This window comes from Pelobates fuscus, chromosome 10 (genome assembly GCF_036172605.1).
Source record: "Pelobates fuscus isolate aPelFus1 chromosome 10, aPelFus1.pri, whole genome shotgun sequence".
NCBI lineage: Eukaryota > Metazoa > Chordata > Amphibia > Anura > Pelobatidae > Pelobates > Pelobates fuscus.
The window spans coordinates 113682700-113703080 of NC_086326.1; the positions used below are offsets into that span (position 1 = coordinate 113682700).

The 20381-nt window shown below is 40.4% G+C and overlaps 1 protein-coding gene across 1 annotated transcript in view; it reads left to right on the plus strand.

Moving 5' to 3' along the window:
* Window positions 1-20381, plus strand: part of LOC134575595 (pendrin-like) — a 260212-nt gene that overhangs the window by 48028 nt on the left and 191803 nt on the right. Inside the window, exon 3 of the mRNA XM_063434915.1 lies at window positions 7116-7255. Coding sequence (XP_063290985.1) covers window positions 7116-7255 — 140 coding nt within the window. The remainder of the gene's footprint in view (window positions 1-7115; window positions 7256-20381) is intronic.

Here is a 20381-nt window from a genome sequence, read left to right on the forward strand (position 1 = left end):
AGAGGGCATTTCATCTCTCTGCCCAATTCATCCCCCTAGGCCAAAAACTCTCCTATTGGGTACCCTACGGACTCGTCCTTTCATCCCGGTAACACAGCCTGGAAACTGCCAAGGTTGCTGCCAGACCTGTCCACGCTCCAGGACACAAAAGGGTACTCAGATTATGGTAAACAGCATCCTGTACCCCTGAGAAGTTTCTACCTTCTGCTCCTGAGGCATATGCACCCTCTCCTGAAGATACTTCTGTTAATACCACTTCTTCCTGCCAGCTTAACCCCTTAAGGACCAAACTTCTGGAATAAAAGGGAATCATGACATGTCATGTGTCCTTAAGGGGTTAGAGAAGAATTACCTTCGGACTGTACCTATGCCTTTAATGGTACCATAGTCCAAAAAGAGGACTTACAAAGGTTCGAGATGGCATTGCAAGCCACGAACTCCACTCCTGTTATGGTAATAAAAGTACTTACCGCCTGTAACCGGATCATCGAAGACCTTGACCTATCTCCAACGGTACCAGAAGCTGGTACTATGGAGTCCCATACTGGTCAGAGACTCCGCTCTGGGGACTTCGATTTCTTGATTCTGATTTTGAAACCGATGAGGTGTTTGAAAAAGACAAAGAGCTAGTTCACGCCCGGTGGGCGTTCTTAAAAGGGGGGTCCTGTCACAGTTCTCACCATGACAGCCAGTTGCGGTCGCCCCAGCAGTGCCCAACAAGGGATTTGAACATGGGTACTTTCCAGTCCTGGACCTGCTGTTTCTCCTCTGAGCCACTATACAGCTCGAATATCAGCCTGAAGTCTGATCTTGCCTTGTTTCCAGCACTGGGGGCTGGAATTTACCTGAGACTGCTCCTGTCAATTATGGTCCACCTGTAGCTTATGCCTCATTAGCCAGGTATAAGACACTGCCTCTCCCTGAGGCCATTGTCAGTTCATTGACTCTGGTTCCTGTGTTGGTGTTCCAGTGTTCTCCAGGTGGCTCCTGACCTTGGCTTTCTATTCGTGTATCCTGACTTCTGGCATCCTCTGACTTTGGCTTACCCTCGTTTATCCTGACTTCTGGCACCCTCTGACCTTTGGCTTACCCACGACGATTCTCCTGCTTGTGTCCGTACCTGTACTGTGACTTGGAGCATTATCCTGCACAGCCACACAGGCCAGGTAAATTCTTATCTGACCACCTTGGCCTGTGTTTAATTGCAAGGGTGAGCACATATTTCTGCATACTAAGGTAAGCCGTGACAGTATTTCCTTGAAGTGCCTAGATAAATTATGTGTGGGTAGACCTCTTCTAATCTTGTGGATATGTTCTGCAATCATTATCTTGAGAGGTCTTTTTGTTCTTCCCACATATTGTTTGGGGCATGTGCACGTAATGAGGTAGTATACACCTGAAGTACTACAATTCATGGTGAGTTTAATTTGTATTCTTTGCAGTCATCCAAAGATGTGAACTTCAAACTTTCTGTAAATATATATATATATATATATATATATATATATATATATATATATATACATGCACACACAGTTGCAAGAAAAAGTATGTGAACCCTTTAGAATGATATGGATTTCTGCACAAATTGGTCATAAAATGTGATCTGATCATCTAAGTCACAACAATAGACAATTAGACAATCACAGTCTGCTTAAACTAATAACACACAAAGAATGAAATGTTGCCATGTTTTTATTGACCATCACATTTTATGAGCAATTTGTGCAGAAATCCATATCATTCCAAAGGGTTCACATACTTTTAACTGCTTGAACCTCCTTTGGCAGCAATAACTTCAACCAAACATTTCCTGTAGTTGCAGATCAGACGTGCACAACGGTCAGGAGTAATTCTTGACCATTCCTCTTTACAGAACTGTTTCAGTTTAGCAATATTCTTGGGATGTCTGGTGTGAATCGCTTTCTTGAGGTCATGCCACAACATCTCAATCAGGTTGAGGTCAGGACTCTGACTGGGCCACTTCAGAAGGCATATTTTCTTCTGTTTAAGCCATTCTGTTGTTGATTTACTTCTATGCTCTGGGTCATTGTCCTGTTGCAACACCCATCTTCTGTTGAGCTTCAGCTGGTAGACAGATGGCCTTAAGTTCTCCTGCAAAATGTCTTGATAAACTTGGGAATTCATTCATGATAACAATCCGTCCAGGCCCTGATGCAGCAAAGCAGCCCCAAACCCTGATGCCCCCACCACCATACTTCACAGTTGGTATGAGGTTTTGATGTTGGTGTGCTGTGCCTCTCTTTCGCCACACATAGTGTTGTGTGTTTCTTCCAAACAACTCAACTTTGGTTTCATCTGTCCACAGAATATTTTGCCAGTACTGCTGTGGAACATCCAGGTGCTCTTGTGCAAACTGTAAACGTGCAGCAATGTTTTGTTTGGTCAGCAGTGGCTTCCTCTGTGGTATCCTCCCATGAAATCCATTCTGGTTTAGTGTTTTACGTATTGTAGATTCGCTACCAGGGATGTTAGCATTTGCCAGTGACTTTTGTAAGTCTTTAGCTGACACTCTCGGATTCTTCTTCACCTCATTGAGCAGTCTGCGCTGTGCTCTTGCAGTCATCTTTACAGGATGGCCACTCCTAGGGAGAGTAGCAGCAGTGCTGAACTTTCTCCATTTATAGACAATTTGTCTTACCGTGGACTGATGAACAGCTAGGTTTTTGGAGATACTTTTATAACCCTTTCCAGCTTTATGCAAGTCAATAATTCTTAATCGTAGCTCTTTTGTGCGAGGCATCATTCACATCAGGCAATGCTTCTTGTGAAAAGCAAACTCAGAACTGGTGTGTGTTTTTATAGGGCCGGGCAGCTGTAGCTACTTACAAGCTCTTCCCTCTCTGTAACTCCCGCGAGACGTGCGGCCGTTAGAGCGTTGTCATGGGTTACCATGGCAACGCTCCGCGCGGCACGCACGCCGCGCTCGCGGGAGTTACAGAGAGGGAAGAGCTTGCAAGTACACTTGCACTCCGCTGGGCCCCCTCTGCAAGTGTACGGAGCCGGGAGGCCCACAATGCCACCAGACCACCAGGGATCTTGGTATCTCCCCCCTCCCTGGACCAGGTAAGAACCAGGGAGGGGGGAAATAACTTTTTTGGAATGCTCCATTTACACTACACACACACGCCATACACATATTACACTAAAACACACACTGCATTCATTACACTAGCATACACATACACTGTGTTCACTACACTAACACACACACACACTCTGCATATACTACACTGACACACACACTCTGCATTCACTACACTCACACACACACACACACACACACACTCTGCATACACTACACTGACACACACTCTGCATCCACTACACTAACACACACTCTGCATACACTACACTGACACACACTCTGCATCCACTACACTAACACACACACACACACTGCATTCATTACACTGACACACACTCTGCATTAACTATACACATAGCATCCACTACACAAACATCCTGAATTCACAGTACACACACTACATTCAAACACTCTGCATTCACTATACAGAGACACTGCGTCTAATAAACACACTACATCCACTACAGACACTGCATCCACTAAACACATTGCATCTAGTACACACAAACACTACATCCACTACTTAAACACACTCTGCGTTCACTATACACACTGCATCCGCTTCACAAACACACTCTGCATTCACTGCACAAACAGTATCTAATACACACAAACACTACATCCACTACACACATTCTAATTCACTTCCACTATACACACGACATTCAGTCCTGCATTATTTGAAGCACTCAGTAGGAGTCCTGTGGGCGGGCTGGGCGGGGGGGAGAGGGAGGCGGGTGGGCCCAGACCTTGTGCTTTGTCAGGGCCCCCAAAATTTCTGGTGAAGGCCCTGGTACTAGTGTCTACAGTCTGCTCTGGAACCATTGTAGATACTAGTGATACTGGCAATACTATTTTGTAGGCTCTCCCCTGTCATCTTCTGAGGCTTGTTAACCAGTTCCTTGAGTAATAGAGGGGGGAAGGGGAAAGGTGTGTGTATATATATATGTGTGTGTGTGTGTGTGTGTGTGTGTGTGTGTATATGTATATGTGTGTGTGTGTATATATATATATATATATATATATATTAAAAAAAAAAAGCACCCTGTAATATATGCATGTTTAGGCGAGTGCAGCCCTCCTGACTTTGTATATATATATATATATATATATATAAATAATATATATATACACACACACACACACACCCTGGCTGCAGAGAGTAAGATTATAAGTAAGCCTTATATCGGAATTACCAAAAGCATAGACTGGACATTTACTCAATGCTCTCTTTTTCTCCCTGACTGCTTGAGTAATAGAGGGGGGGGGAAAGGGATCTGTGTGTGTTAGTGTGTGTGTGTATATATATGTATGTATGTGTATGTGTGTATATACACACACACTAGGCTGTTAGTGTAGGACCTGCCAAAGATGGGGTACATTGACGTTGTGGCATGCTTATGCAATGTATGATCATATAATGTAACTAAACCCCCATTATTTTTGCCTAGATTAGATGTTTTTAAAACAACAAATAAAATCTTTCAACATTGAAGTTGATCTTTAGTGGATAGGTGAGTGTGCTGGATCTTGTGTTAAAATATGTTTGTGTGTGTATATCTATATCTATATCTCTCTCTATCCAAAATTTCTGGCACTCTTCCCCTAAACGTTCAAATCAATTCAAAATTTTACCAGGGTGCTTCTCTGTGCAAATATGTAATCCGAAAAAATGAGAGCACTCACTGGATTTGATATAAATCTTATATTAAATCAAACAAATCTCTCTCTCTCTCTCTCTCTCTCTCTCTCTCTCTCTCTTTTTTTTCTGTATAGCTTAGCTACCAGAGCACCGGGTATCATTATTTTTTGAGTTGGATTGCAAGGGCTTATTACTTTTATATTTATATCATTTTATATGGATTAGTAGCTAGTCCAGTAGACAAGATGTCAAAATACTAGACTAACATAAGGCCTGAGAAAGAGAGGAAAACTCTTGAAAGCTTGTCTTTGAAATATTATGTTAGCCCAATAAAAAAAGGTATCATTACATACCGCAATACTCTGGTATTTTGGCATTATATATAGTCGTGTGTTTTTTTTGTTCTACAATGATGGCTGTACTATGTTAAGATTGGACAGAGGAAGCTAGAACCATGAATGGACAGACCTCCTGTGTATACAGTTGCAAGAAAAAGTATGTGAACCCTTTGGAATGATATGGATTTCTGCACAAATTGCTCATAAAATGTGATGGTCAATAAAAACATGGCAACATTTCACTCTTTGTGTGTTATTAGTTTAAGCAGACTGTGATTGTCTATTGTTGTGACTTAAATGATGATCAGATCACATTTTATGACCAATTTGTGCAGAAATCCATATCATTCCAAAGGGTTCACATACTTTTTCTTGCAACTGTATAACTGCAGATGGAGGATTGGATTAGAAAATCAGTTAGTCAACATTTTCTCTCCTTTTTACAGTCAAGCATTCAGAACCAGTGGATTTGTTTGTCACCATTTGTGTTTTCATTTTTTTATATATTTTTTTTAATCCACAAATAACTGAAAATTTAGACGAATCATTGTTCATCCAAAATGAATGCACCTATCATTAAGTATTGTTTCCCCCTTTCACGGTTAATGATATAGGTAGAGCAAGGTAGTAGAGCAAAAGAGTATGGCAGGGGAACATTTACATTTACATGAAATGTAAAAAACATGACATGCAGGAATTTCACGAACAAATGATGAATCAGACTCTCTTCAAAACAAAGAATAATCAACGCCAAAATCGGGCAGGTGGAGGAAGAGAAAGCGGACAGCACACCGCACACAGAAACGCCACAATGACGGCAGCCTTCACACACCTGGACCTCAATCCAACCGGGGACAAACCCCAAGGGACAGCCCACATCCTTGGAATACAGGGACTCAGCGTGCAAAGCAGGATACAGGCAGCAGACCCGGAGACCAAGTCTGGGTAGCAGGCCATGACCGGACCAGAGGGCAAGGTACACTGGGCTGTGCTGAAGCCAGGGACAGGTGGGACACCGTTATGTGGGACTTGAGCAACAAAATGCTGCCGGGTCCACCGCAGTGCCAGAAGGGCATAGGATAAGACGTGCAAAACCTCGAGCCTGTGCCTGGAGATCCCTCTCTCCTTCCTTCAACGGGCCCTTGACCTTACCTGAGGCATATGTTTGCATACATCTGCTCTCTGCATAACAGCACTCCAGTTAGCACCAGTGATAATGTCTCTCCTGTTTCATATACTTACCTAACTATTACCATGTTTGAAAGATCATGCCTCTAGATAGCATGTTTAGCTTGTATGTTTTATATAAAGACAGGCATAATAACACGAAGATAAAGCCTAGAGTTAACATGAATCCTGTCAGTTTTACTGCACTACACCGGCTGATCTGTTAGAACCGCTGAAATATTCTTCATACCCAAACGCAGTCTTACTAGATATGTAGGGCAAGCCACAGCTATTTTACTAAACATGAGCCGTTTAACCCAATGCCCCTACGACTTGTTCAGCAACTGTTATACTTAACCTGCCATATTATGTATACTTATGCAGAGTAGTTTAACCAACTATTAATCTATATAAAAATTGTGCAGTAGATTCCACATGCCAACCAACTGTTAAATGTCTGTTTGTATGATTGTCAAAGCTGTTGGGGCATGACGAGCCCACTTGTTATATTTTCATGCACGCTAAAAATAAAGAATTAAAAAAAAAAAAAAAAAAAAACTGCTTGGTAAGAATTCTAAAACAATGTTGCAATAAAAAAAGTCTGCAAAGTTAAAAAACCAAAAAAAAAAAAAAAAAAAAAAAAAAAAAAATATTTTATACATATAACTTACACTACTTGATTTGGTAATTTTATGAAATTCTAATAGCGCATTCTATCCATTTGTATAAATATATGTAGGGTATATTACTGTTAGCAAGATCATAAGTAAAAGCTGTTTTCAAGTTATATAATCGAGTAACAATTTTACTAAAGTTTGCACTACATGTCAGCAATAGTTGTTTGATTTTAATCTTACAGATGTTCACGGAGGACTCCCCTTCTAGTGCTAAAGTCCATTTTCCCCATCTTGGATTGGCTACCAAAATACAGATGGAAGGAATGGATAATACATGATATCATCTCAGGAGTGAGCACTGGTCTTGTTTCAACATTGCAGGGTAAGTTTGTGCTTATAATGATAACACGAAAATTCCCCTTTATGCAAATTTGAGAATAGTTGGCCGACTGTTTAAGTACTCAAGTTGTAACACATTTTAGCACTTGGGGTCTAAAACTGAACTAATGAGCATGAAAAAGCATAGTTAAAAAGGTGTATATTCTGGAGTGCTAGCTTCTTTCTTCATCTTCCCTACATCGATTATTGGATGTAGAAACAAATGAATGGGGTAAGGATACCCTTCTTTTATACCACCCTACACAAAGGGCAATAAATAAATTGATCATATTTTTTTTTTTTTATTATTGATTCATTATGCACTTCCAACGTTTTGGGGTTCATACTCCACTGAAAAGGCTTTATACAAAATTCCTGAATTCAGAAATTTGAAAAGACACTGAATTGAAGTACATTTCCATGGTCAAGGAAATTAAATCTATGGAAATTTTAGTGACTTCAACAAACAATAGACTTGATGAGATGGCCAGAATGTTGTATGCCTGGGATAACTTCCTAGTATCTGTACTTTTAACTTATTTGAGCCTGAATATGATTAACACCATTTAAATTGCTAACTGTAGGGAACTCCCTTTGCCAGAGAAGTGCTCAAAGAAGTGCTCAAAGAAGTGCTCAAAGAAGTGCTCAAAGTGCACAGAAGTGCTCAAAGTGCACAGAAGTGCTCAAATCTACTTGACCTGGTATCGCCCAAATAATTACACTCTCCATTAATAATTAGTCTTCCTTATTCTGCTATTCACTCTTGTGTATTTGACTAGCATTTTCATTTTTTATTTGTTTTTCAGATCCCCTCTTCTCATTTGTGCATACATAAACTGCCACTACTCTCTTTTGTAGGATGTTTTTATACGTTATTGTTACAATGTTAGGTATGATACACTGTTCTTGAAAATTGATCTTTAAGTAAAGGTTCTTTGAAAATATTTCATGCTTCACAGAACACTGTAATGGGACAAAGGAGTCATGAAATTATTTTTTAGAAAGAGAATTTAAGCATAATAGCTAGACTTGAACATTCATTTTAAACTTAATTGTAACCAGGCCAAATTTGGGTCTACAAGCGGCAAAATTATGTATCTCTACAGCACCGGACAGACATAAACCCAAGCAAGGGACAAGGTAATGGCCAAATATGTCTGGATGTTTAGGGATTAGGGTTTTCACACATGGCACCAATAATTGATGGAATTAAGTTGTGTGCGTTTTTTGTTTTGTTTTTTTTGTTTGTTTTTTTTAAAGGGACAAATAGTAGCCCTGTTTGACAACATGGGCAAGGTTCTGCCCAAATGATGTTGGCTGCATCTCCTGTCCAATCAAGAGGAGGAATTGATACTTAGAGGAAACATACTAAAATGCTGATTTAATTAACATATACAGTATATGGGCAGGGAGGAACAGGAAAGGTAATAATTTAAACCATAAGGTTAATTCTGATTGTTAATTCTGATTGGAAATTATCCAATCACACCTGGGAGATATCTAAACCTCCCACTGTGATTGAGGCACTGTGCCTTTAACGCCGGGTCAGGTGACTGACCCCGGCGTGTAATATCTTGGGCGGTCTTCCAGCGTGCAGCGTCATGCATGCTGCCGCTGGGGGACGTGGAGGAAGACGCGGGCGGCATCCGAGGACGGAAGGATGCCGCTCGCCGAGCCCAGGAAGAGGCGGGGACCGCGGACGGCTGGAGGGTGAGTACTGTGAGCGGAGTGCAGCCTCCCCTCGCAGCCGCCCGCGGGATCCCGACAATAAGAGGAGCATCCTTTTTTCTTTGGTTGCTCAGTAAAATAAATAAATGTTTTTCTTGCCTAGCTAATGACAGTGCCCCTTACACCAGCTTTGAATGGTAGATAGCCATTTATTTACACAAACGTTGAATTGGGGAGGTGTGTGTGTGATTTTTCTCACCCCTCCTGAGTGGTATGTTTTATTCCTCATTCTCGTGTCCTCTACCAGAGGCGTGGGAGTTTGAGAGTTCTGCGCAGTATCTTAGCCATTCCTAGAACTGCAGTCTTCTGGAGAGCGATCTCAGATGTCCCACCTGGAATCTGTTGAAGCCACTCCCCCAACTTGGGAGTCACAGCCCCGAGTGCTCCTATCACAAATGGGACTACTACTGCCTTCACTTTCCACATCCTTTCTAGTTCTTCTTTCAGTCCTTCATATTTGTCCACCTTCTCATGTTCCTTCTTGCTGATGTTATAGTCACTGGGTATTGCCAGATCCACCAAGACTGCAGTCTTTTGTTCTATGTCTACCACCACGATGTCAGGTTGATTGGCCAGCACTTGCTTGTCTGTCTGGATCTTGAAGTCCCACAGGATCTTAGCCCTGTCATTCTCACTACCCTTTGTGGCAGGTCCAGTCCATATTCTGTGAATATGTTTCGGTACACAAGCCCAGCAACTTGGTTGTGTCTCTCCATGTATGCTGTTCCTGCTAACATCTTGCATCTGGCTACTAGGTGCTGGACTGTCTCAGAGGCCTTATTGCACAGTGTGCACCTTGGGTCTTGCTTTGTGTGGTAGACTCCAGCTTCTATTGATCTGGTGATGAGTGCCTGCTCCTGTGCTGCTAGGATTAGTACCTCAGTGCTGCCCTTTTCCAACTACGGGTAGGATTTTGTCATGTGAGTCGCATCCACTATCTGCCGCTGATACACTACATGGAGAGGTTTGTCTTGCCAAGGAAGCTCCTCTTTTACAGCATCCTTGATCTGTGGAAGTCTCAGGCATTCCCTTAGCAGTTCATCTTTGGGAGCCATCTTCATGATGTACTTGTGGATGCTCTGTGTTTCAACCAGGAATGTGACCTTGACACTCATCAGGCCCCAACATCCTTCCTTCTGGCAGGCGTACAGTCTCTGGGTGCTGGATTTAATGTAGAATCCTCCATTCATATTGAGTAGTTTCCTGGTCTTGATATCCATGGTGACCAGTTCTTCTCTTGGCCCAGTTATTATTCCAGCTGGGTACCTGATGACCGTTAGGGCATATGTGTTGATGGCTTGGATCTTGTTCTTGCCATTGAGCTGGGACTTCAGGACCTGTCTGACTCTTTGGAGATACTTGTATGTTGCTATCCTCCTTGCCTCTTCCTCATGGTACCATGCATTTGTGGTACCCCCAGGTACTTGTAGCTGTTCTCTACATCTTCTATTTGGCCTTCTGGAACTTCAACTCCTTCTGTCCTGATCATCCCCTGTTTTTGCTATCATCCACCTGCACTTTTCTAGTCCAAATGGCTGATGTCCTTGCTGTATATCCTAGTTAGGTGGATCAGTGAGTCAATGTCTCGCTCATTCTTGGCATACAACTTGATATCTTATATAGGCTAGTATATATGTCTTAATAGTTCAATAAATCCTAGTGTGAGACTGGTGGTTACTAGACTTGTGTAGGATGGAATAATTTGATTCAGAACCACTTCAGCAGATTTATTGTTATTTTGTTTGTTTTCAGGACATCAGTATTTATCTCTTGCAGTTGTTGCTTCATACAGGCACTAGTTAGATGACCTTTCATTTGCCCCCTACTCACTTCATTACCACACAATTAGCACTTTTCAGGTTGGTTGGACACAAAGTGGTGCCAAAATTTGCTTTAATGCAATCCATTTACACCCACCTCTGCCTTCTGAGTGATGAAGATGCCGGTAGATTTGCATCTATGGCAGTGAAACCTGTCTGTACACTAATGTTTGGTTGATTAATGCTAATGGAAATATTGATGGTGATTGTACTGGTGTTGATGGTGGTGGAGGCAGTGGTGGTAATGGTGGCGCTTATGGCAACATTGACAGTGGGTAAGCTACTTTTTCCCTTCAGATTGTGCTTTACGACCGGGATTTCATCTGGAGGGATAAAACAGGCAGGCAATCCTAAAACTTTTCAAGGACCTCCCCCAATTAACCTTTGGCCTTATAAATTGCTTCCTATCCAAGACATCCCCAGTTCTTTGCCTGCCTCCGGCAGAGGAGGGTGTCAGGTCAGGTTTTCTCCTAGAAGTATGGTGAGAGGGCTGAGGCTCTACTTCTTTTAAATACATTTTTCAGAGATCAGCCAGGGTTTACACTCCAGACAGCTGTAGCTCCCCGGGTTGTATTAATTCCGTCTATACCGAGCCAGGTGCCGGGCAGACGATGGTGCGCTTTTGGGCACTAGCTGGGAAGTCCTGGCGGTCGAACACTCGTACAGATTATGTTTATTTCCACCGTGGAATCGCGAAATGCAGGACATGCGTAATGTGATTTAAAATTCAGGCGCCAATATCTTTGTTTTTTCTCTCCGGGGTCAAGATATTGGTTTCCAGGACTTAGAGAGGCTGTTTACCCAGCAGGAACTAACTGTTGCCAGGTGCACTCAGAATCTGTTGCAAGTGTGTTCTCACCAACCTCCAACACACTCTGAGGACATTTAAGGTAAGCCTTTTTGCTTTATCTAAAATGACTCTAGCCTGAATAAGTTAATTATCAGTGCTGCAACGTCGATAATGTTTCTAAGTAGGATGGTTTTTAATTTCTCTTCATTTAACCCCTTAAGGTCCAAACTTCTGGAATAAAAGGGGAATCATGACATGTCATACATGTCATGTGTCCTTAAGGGGTTAAGGATTATTACTAAAGTCTTCAATCATATAGCGCTTTGCAGGGGTAAGCACTTAGTAGATCGGGTCCAAAATAGATTATTCTTTGAGTAAAGCCTATAAAGGGTATTAGCATATACTTTTACATAATTCTATTGGGAAACTTTAAGTTTCTTTTCTGGCTCAAATTAGCTGCTGCTCGGTGATTAGTTAATATGGGTTTCAATAATCACTAATTGCTGCAACAGGGTCAGCAATTAAAGTGAAGTGATATATATTCACAAGAGCATGACCCGTATGACTATTGGAGGATTATCCTCGCTAGGTTATGCTTAGGAGGCTGATATTTAAAATCTGGTTTTGGTTAAGTTAATATACTGTTGTAGCAGATGGATTCTTTAAATGCCAGGATCCTAGCTGCAGTGTTTATTTGCTTAACCCCTTAAGGACCAAACTTCTGGAATAAAAGGGAATCATGACATGTCACACATGTCATGTGTCCTTAAGGGGTTAAACATGCAGTAGGCTTTTAGCAATTGCTGTAGACAAAGCTATGTTGCAATTAGCATTCTAGCCACCTCAACTAGTTTCACCTGATATCAGTTTCTAAAAAGGCAGTCTGTTTTTCAGCTGAGGCAGAACTTTTCCTGTGCTTCACTCCATGGTTGCACATTTTATGTTTTATCTTAAATTCCAAGTCAGATAGGTTTCAGCTGACTGTTGGAATGGAAAATTCAAGAAAATGCTTCCTAATTTTGGTTACTGCAGGGTTTGCATCAAACAGGTTTTAAATGCAGTTGCAGCTATTCTGTCTGCTCTAGCCTCTGTTTCCCAATTACGACTAAGGAAAGCCTCTATCAGGTAAGGCTGTTGGTTGGAATTGCAATTTTAACGAATTCCTTCTGCTATTAATTCCAGCAGAGTCGGCATCAAACAGGTTTTGTAATGCAGTTGCAGATATTCTGTCTGCTCTAGCTTCTGCTTCCCAAATACAGCTAAGGAAAGCCTCTATCAGGTAAGGCTGTTGGTTGGTATTCCAATTTTAAAGAATTAATTCTGCTATTGATTCCTGCAGAGTCTGCATCAAACAGGTTTTGAAGTACAGTTTGCAGATATTATTTCTGCTCTAGCCTCTGCTTCCCAATTACGGCTAAGGAAAGCCTGGATCATGGGTATTGTCTTATTCTGACTGTAAATCTATGTAATCAGTCTCGCTTCCGCCAATAAAGATGGTAACCTGTATGAACAAGTCTTCATGGAAAATTATTTCTTCCTCATGTTACTGGTCTTGAAGCAAATTCTAGTACAGCTGCAAACCTATGGATCATGGTGTAGTTCCACCAGGTTCAATTTGTTCCCTGCAAATAGATATGATATGACTGAGATGGTTGTCTGCCTAGGTTTGTCTGCACTTATTTTTAAGAAAAGGTTTATGGCAATTGCCGCTTGAGATTCTCTCACTATGCAAAATATTGCCATCCATAAATTTGTTGAATCTCTACAATTCTGCTTCCTCAGGGGCATCTAATTAATTTTTGTACACCAGCCCCTAAAGGTTAGGGTGTTTCTACAGCATACAGGTGGATGCTAATCAATCTTCTGATAAATAATTCCCTTTTCATGAAGTGTGCAGTTTTGGTGTTTGTCAAGGAACAGTTCAGGTGTAAATATTTTGACAAGGGTTTTTGACTCTCAGAGAATGGTAATTCCCTGAAGAAAAAAAAAAACAAAGTGGTTCTCTCTGTCATTATCACCTGAAATCTCTCTCTTCTACTTCAGTAGACAGATACTTGGGAAATAATATTGGTTCCCGTCTTGTAAGAACCTGCTTGGTCTCTTCAGCGTCTTTAGGTATAGCACTGTTTACAGGTCATTCAGTGGCCAGATACAGTTGCTAATAAGATTTTGCAGTAAAATCCTATACTTCGGTCATTCCTTTCTGTCACAATTCGGGGAACCCAACACGCTAACACACACACACACACAGAAAAGGTGCAGTACCAGACCTTAGAGTGGCCAGGCTAAGCACACAAAGAATAGTCAGGAGACAAGCCGAGTAAGGGGAACCAGACGACAGGATAACGAGAAACAAGCCGAGGTCAAAGGGTAGGAGAAAGTCACAAAGTCAGATAAACAAGCCAGAGAGTACGTAACCAGAAACACAAGTTCAGTAGCAATATTATCAAGCAAAGACCACAACAGGGCAGGGAGGAACAGGAAAGGTAAGTATTTATACCAAAAGGTTATATCTGATTGGAAAATTTCCAATCAGAATTAACAATCACACCTGGGAGATATCTAAACCTCCCACTGTGATTGAGGCACTGTGCCTTTAACGCCGGGTCAGGTGACTGACCCCGGCGTGTGATATATTGGGCGGTCTCCCAGCGTGCAGCGTCATGCATGCTGCCGCTAGGGGACATGGAGGAAGTCGCGGGCGGCATCCGAGGCCGGAAGGATGCTGCTCACCGAACCCACGAGGAGGAGGGGACCGCGGACGGCTGGAGGGTGAGTACTGCGAGCGGAGTGCAGCCTCCCCTTGCAGCCGCCCGCGGGAACGCGACACTTTCTGAACCAGGCAGAAATAAAGGATGCCAGATGGTTCTTACTTTTTGTTCTAGTTCTCAAATCGATCGTTCAGAATTTTACGACTGATGCTTCAGGTCTCAGCTAGGTTCTCATAGGGATGATGGGAAATTAGCTGACAAGAACAAACAGAACTATAATTCCTGGAGAACCAGGAAAAAATAGATGGGTAGATTGGCGCTATTAATGAGAGAAGCAACTACTCCCAAGTGCTGCAGAATCACCAAAAAGCACTATGAACATACATCCCAAAAACAAAGATAAACGTTTAGGGAGGTTATAAAGGTGAATCTTTCTATCAACCTAAAAATAAAAAGAAATGCATAGCATAATACTGTAACACTTTGGAGATAGAATAAATCAGAGGTAATGGGTCACTCACGATCTGTAGAGCCTTAGAAAGCAGGCTTTAACTGTAGAAGCATGTGAATAATAAGCTTATTCAAGCTGTCTCCACTGGTATCTTGTAATAAGGCACTTTTCCCACACCATAAGAAACCACAGCGGAATAGAATTAAGTAGAAAAGTTTTTACTTGCTTAAAAACAATAAAAATGAAAGCACAACGCGTTTCAACCGTAACAGGTCTTCCTCAGGTGCATAATCTATAAAATACATTTCAATCTGATTTATACATACAAATTAATTAGACAATCAAAAACATATGTTAGTTCAAGGACAGTATATGGTCCTTCCGACTTGTCTCCGCCATATTGGGAAGGTCAAATTTTTCATTTCTTATATGTTCTCCTAAAATACACATATTTCTAACATTCTAAACATAATTAAACATTGTATTACACGTGGACCTTCTTGTCAGTATTAAATGTTCACTCAATTCTCTCATTCTTCCTCCGACTTTATTTTGGCTTTTTTTCTCCGTCCGGGGCTCCAAGATGGCGGTCGGGTGCCTTCCGGTTATTCTGACGTCATGACGCCGACGTGATTCGTCCCGGCATTCAGACGCACCATATGATCGGGAGGTTCTTCGTTTCACCTTTTTTGATGTCTCTATAGAGAAAAGTGCCATTTTGGAATCTGGCATAAAGTCCACTTAGTATTTATTATTAAAAGGGAAACTGATGAATAGAAAATAAGTATCAAATATTTAATTCCCAAAAGGTAACTGAATAAAACTGAATTTCATACACATACACATGGTACTGACCTAAAACCTCTCTCTTCCTTTTACCCTATTCATCTAAAGTCCAACTCTATGAAAGTTTTTGAACGAGCATGCATTAATGATATTAAAAAGATTAAGCTCAATAAGAAAAAGAATTTGACTAAATCAGAAATATCAGCAATACAAAGTCTAAAAGAAGATGCCCAGATAGTCATAAAACCTGCAGATAAGGGGGGAGGAGTAGTGGTTATGGATAGAGATAATTATGTCCTGGAAATGTATCGACAACTAGGAGATAAAGAGACCTATTTAAAACTTAACAAAAATTCCCAAGCTGATATCCAGAAGAACTTTATTGATCTTCTGGATAAAGGCTTTTCAAAAGGTGTTCTAAATAAAAAAGAATATGATTTATTTAAATATTAAATCTCCAAAAATACCAGTTGTATATACACTACCTAAGTTGTACAAGGATATCCATAATCCCCCAGGGAGACCTATAGTCTCCGGGGTGGGATCCCTCTTGTCCAACTTATCGAAATACATCGATACTCTTCTCCAACCACTAGTCAAAGATAGCCCCTCGTATCTAAAAGATTCTATGAGTCTGCTTCATATATTAAAATACTTTAAGTGGAAAAGTGATTTTCTATTTGTCACGTGTGACGTCACTAGTCTTTATACATGCATCGAACATGATATTGGATGTATAGCCACACGTTTTTTCTTAGAAAGTTCTATGTTATATCCAACTGATCAAGTAGACTTTGTAATGGAAGGTATTTCATTTATCCTTCGGAACAATTTTTTTGGGTTCGAGGGAGATTTCTTTTTACAGTGCAGAGGGACTGCTATGGGGACCAGGTTCGCGCCCAGCTATGCCAACCTGTTTATGGCATATTGGGAAAAACATTTTGTTTATTCCCAGCATAGCTGGAGCGCGAACCTGGCCCTATACAAACGTTATATTGTTTATAATGTTTATTATTTGGAGAGGAGATTCCAATTCCTTTTTTAATTTTTTAAATTTTTTTGAATTCTAATCGGTGGAATATTCTTTTGACTCAAGAGTCTAGCCAACAGAGTATTCATTTTCTTAACTTGGAAATCTCAATCAAAGATTCCAACATCATTACACGTACTTTTTTTAAGCCAGTGGATGTAAATGGATATATTCATAAAGAAAGTTGCCATTTCCATCCCTGGCTTAATAATATACCTAGAGGGCAATTTCTCCATATGAGACGCAACTGTACTAAATTGGAGTCTTTTGATTTCCATAGATCGAGGTTATTGTACTGATGATTTGGATCGGGAAATCCGGAAAATCAGGGCAATGGATAGAGATCCCTTATTAAAATACCAACAGAAAAATCCAGTAGAAAATAAAGATAAAATACCCTTTATCTTTAATTACAATCAGGAACATAAAGCATTAAAAAGGGTCTTAGGAAGAAATTGGCATATCCTCCAGCAGGATTGAGAGATCCTACCATATCTGGAGAATAGACCGAAATTAATATTTAGGGGAGCAAAAAATCTAAAACAAAAATTAACATCAAGCTATCTAGATATGCCTAAACAAAAGGATAATTTTCTGAGTAATTATAAATCATTAAAGAAGGGTTTTCATTATTGTGGAGTATGTATGGGTTGCAAAAATTTTAAAAATAGACCCAAACAGATGAATTCAAGTCTAGAATAGGGTCCAAGATTTTTAAAATCAATTCGTTTATCACCTGTCACCCCAAAAATGTGGTGTATTTGCTCACGTGTCCTTGTGGGCTACAGTATGTAGGGAGGACGTCTAGGAGCCTTAAAACAAGGATACGTGAGCATGTATATAATATAAGGAGAGGTTTTCTTAAACATAATATGTCTTCTCATTTTCTCAATGTTCATGGAGGAGACCCTACTGGGCTCACTTTTCATGCTATCCAACAAATTAACTGCCATTGGAGAGGAGGCCATGTTGAGTCCGCCCTAAATCGTTGTGAGATGAGATGGATTTTTAATTTGGAGACTTTGTCTCCGGGTGGACTCAATTTGGACTTCGAAATGGCAGCTCTGATTTAATTCTAATTATTTTTTCAAATAATTTAGTCCATTTATATGATATTTTTTTAATTTATATATCATATTTAACCTCTCCTTATAATGGGATGTTTGTGTATGAAATTCAGTTTTATTCAGTTACCTTTTGGTCATTAAATATTTGATACTTATTTTCTATTCATTAGTTTCCCTTTTAATAATGAATACTAAGTGGACTTTATGCCAGGTTCCAAAATGGCACTTTTCTCTATAGAGGACTTCTTTTTCTACATCAAAAAATGTGAAACTAAGAACCTCCCGATCATATGGTGCGTCTGAATGCCGGGACAAATCACGTCGGCGTCATGACGTCAGAATAACCGGAAGGCACCCAACCGCCATCTTGGAGTCCCGGACGGAGAAAAAAAGCCGAAATAAAGTCGGAGGAAGAATGAGAGAATTGAGTGAACATTTAATACTGACAAGAAGGTCCACGTGTAATACAATGTTTAATTATGTTTAGAATGTTAGAAATATGTGTATTTTAGGAGAACATATAAGAAATGAAAAATTTGACCTTCCCAATATGGCGGAGGCAAGTCGGAAGGACCATATATGGTCCTTGAATTAACATGTGTTTTTGATTGTCTAATTAATTTGTATGTATAAATCAGATTGAAATGTATTTTATAGATTATGTACCTGAGGAAGACCTGTTACGGTTGAAACGCGTTTTGCTTTCATTTTTATTGTTTTTAAGCAAGTAAAAACTTTTCTACTTAATTCTATTCCGCTGTGGTTTCTTATGGTGTGGGAAAAGTGCCTTATTACCAGATACCAGTAGAGACAGCTTGAATAAGCTTATTATTCACATGCTTCTACAGTTAAAGCCTGCTTTCTAAGGCTCTACAGATCGTGAGTGACCCATTACCTCTGATTTATTCTATCTCCAAAGTGTTACAGTATTATGCTATGCATTTCTTTTTATTTTTAGGTTGATAGAAAGATTCACCTAATATAAGTATACACTTGTCTATTATTTATTATCCTTTGCACCTCCCTAAACTTTTATCTTTGTTTTTGGGAAATTAGCTGAGGTAATTTGTAAAAACTTATCCGACTACATAGGACCGAAGGCTATCTGGATAGCTCTTTGCCTTTCAGATAAAGACCAGATATTATATTATCCAGATCTGGTCAGATAGTTCTACATCGGTAGCAATTATGTACAAACAAGGTCATCTTGTTTGAAAAATCTTGTTCCAGGATTTGCTTGGGTTAGTTTTTCTTAGATCTTTTCACTTATGCATAGAACTTAATATTCCTCTGTTTAGCTGTAGCATTGAGTAGTCAACATTTAATACAAAGCAGATTGAGTGAAGATCAAGGAGTATGAACCAAGCGATAGTAAGAATTAGATTTTCCAGTTATGGAACTGGGACTTCTAGATCAAACAGCATGAAGTGTTTCATTGGACAAGCTTGGACAGAGCTGTAAGCTTTGGTTTCCTTTTCTTTCTTGGGAATTCCAGTCTAACCTATAGTTTCCTCCTGGTTCCCTATTCCCCAAGATCCTATAGGATGGGAAAGGTGAGAATGATAGTCTTCCTCCCTTGGTGGCAAGTAGCTGTTTCACCATTCATCAAAAATGTTCCGCAGGAATCTTTGGGGACCTTAACTGTAAATAGGCATCCTGGAATTCTCAAGGGTACCGCTTCTCAAAATTGTTGTAATTCAAGCTGACGACCTGGTTTATGTATACCAGATACTGAAGGATAAGGTTTTGTCTCAGGAAATTATTGACAATTTTTTACTATAAATGGATCTTGTTCCAAGATTTATTCCAAGTATGGAAGGTGTTGTTTTTTAAGATATTGGTTCTTAGAAAAACAGACATCTGCTTCAACATTTTAACCTCTTCTTTTTTTCTTCGGATGGGTTTTGCGGATGGTTTAAAGCCAGAGCTCCTCAAGGTCAAATTTCAGTTGATTTTCAGAGGTTGGTCTCCAAATCACTGGTATCTGCTAGGCTCTTTCGTGGTTAGTTCATATCTTCAGGGAATCTTTTCCGCAGGGGATCTTCTTTTTGGGTTTTTTTACTCTGCTAATTTGAGTCTTCAGTCTAGGTCTTTGGGGGTAGTCGCCCAAAATATTTTTGGAAAGGACTTCAAGTTTCTGTTTTCAGCAGGAGAAAGTGGAGTTAAGTTGGATTCTTTAATTCTTCTCAATCTTCTATCTAACACTATTTTTCTAACTTTTCCCAACCGTGTTCTAGGGTCTTGGAATTCTAATTCCACTGCCTGGGCGTTTAGTTCTCGTCTACGTTACCTTAAAGGTCTGCATTCGTTAGTTTTTCTCATCTAACACCTATCTCCATTGAAGCTCCTTCGATCAGTTATGTTCAGATCGGTTGCCTGAGGGCTTCTGCTATACATTCTCTCGATTTCATAACAGCCACGAGGTGATCTCTTCACTCACTTTGGTCTGTTGATCTTAGAAGATACAACTTTGGTTGCAGATTTTTTGTAGTGAGACTTGAGTTCGCCCTAAGGGATTGCTTTTGGAGATCCCAGTCGTAAAGCACTGCCTCTAATCTGAAGGGAAAACCAAAAATTTTTACTTACCGTAAATTTCTTTCTCCAGAAGATTAGAGGCAGTGCTTACTTCCCCCCCCCCCCCCCCTAATTTGTTCATAGTCGGAGTGGTACGGTTATTCGGCTTTTGTAATTTCTGGGGATGTCTTGTATAGGAAGCAATTTATAAGGCCAAAGGTTAATTGGGGGAG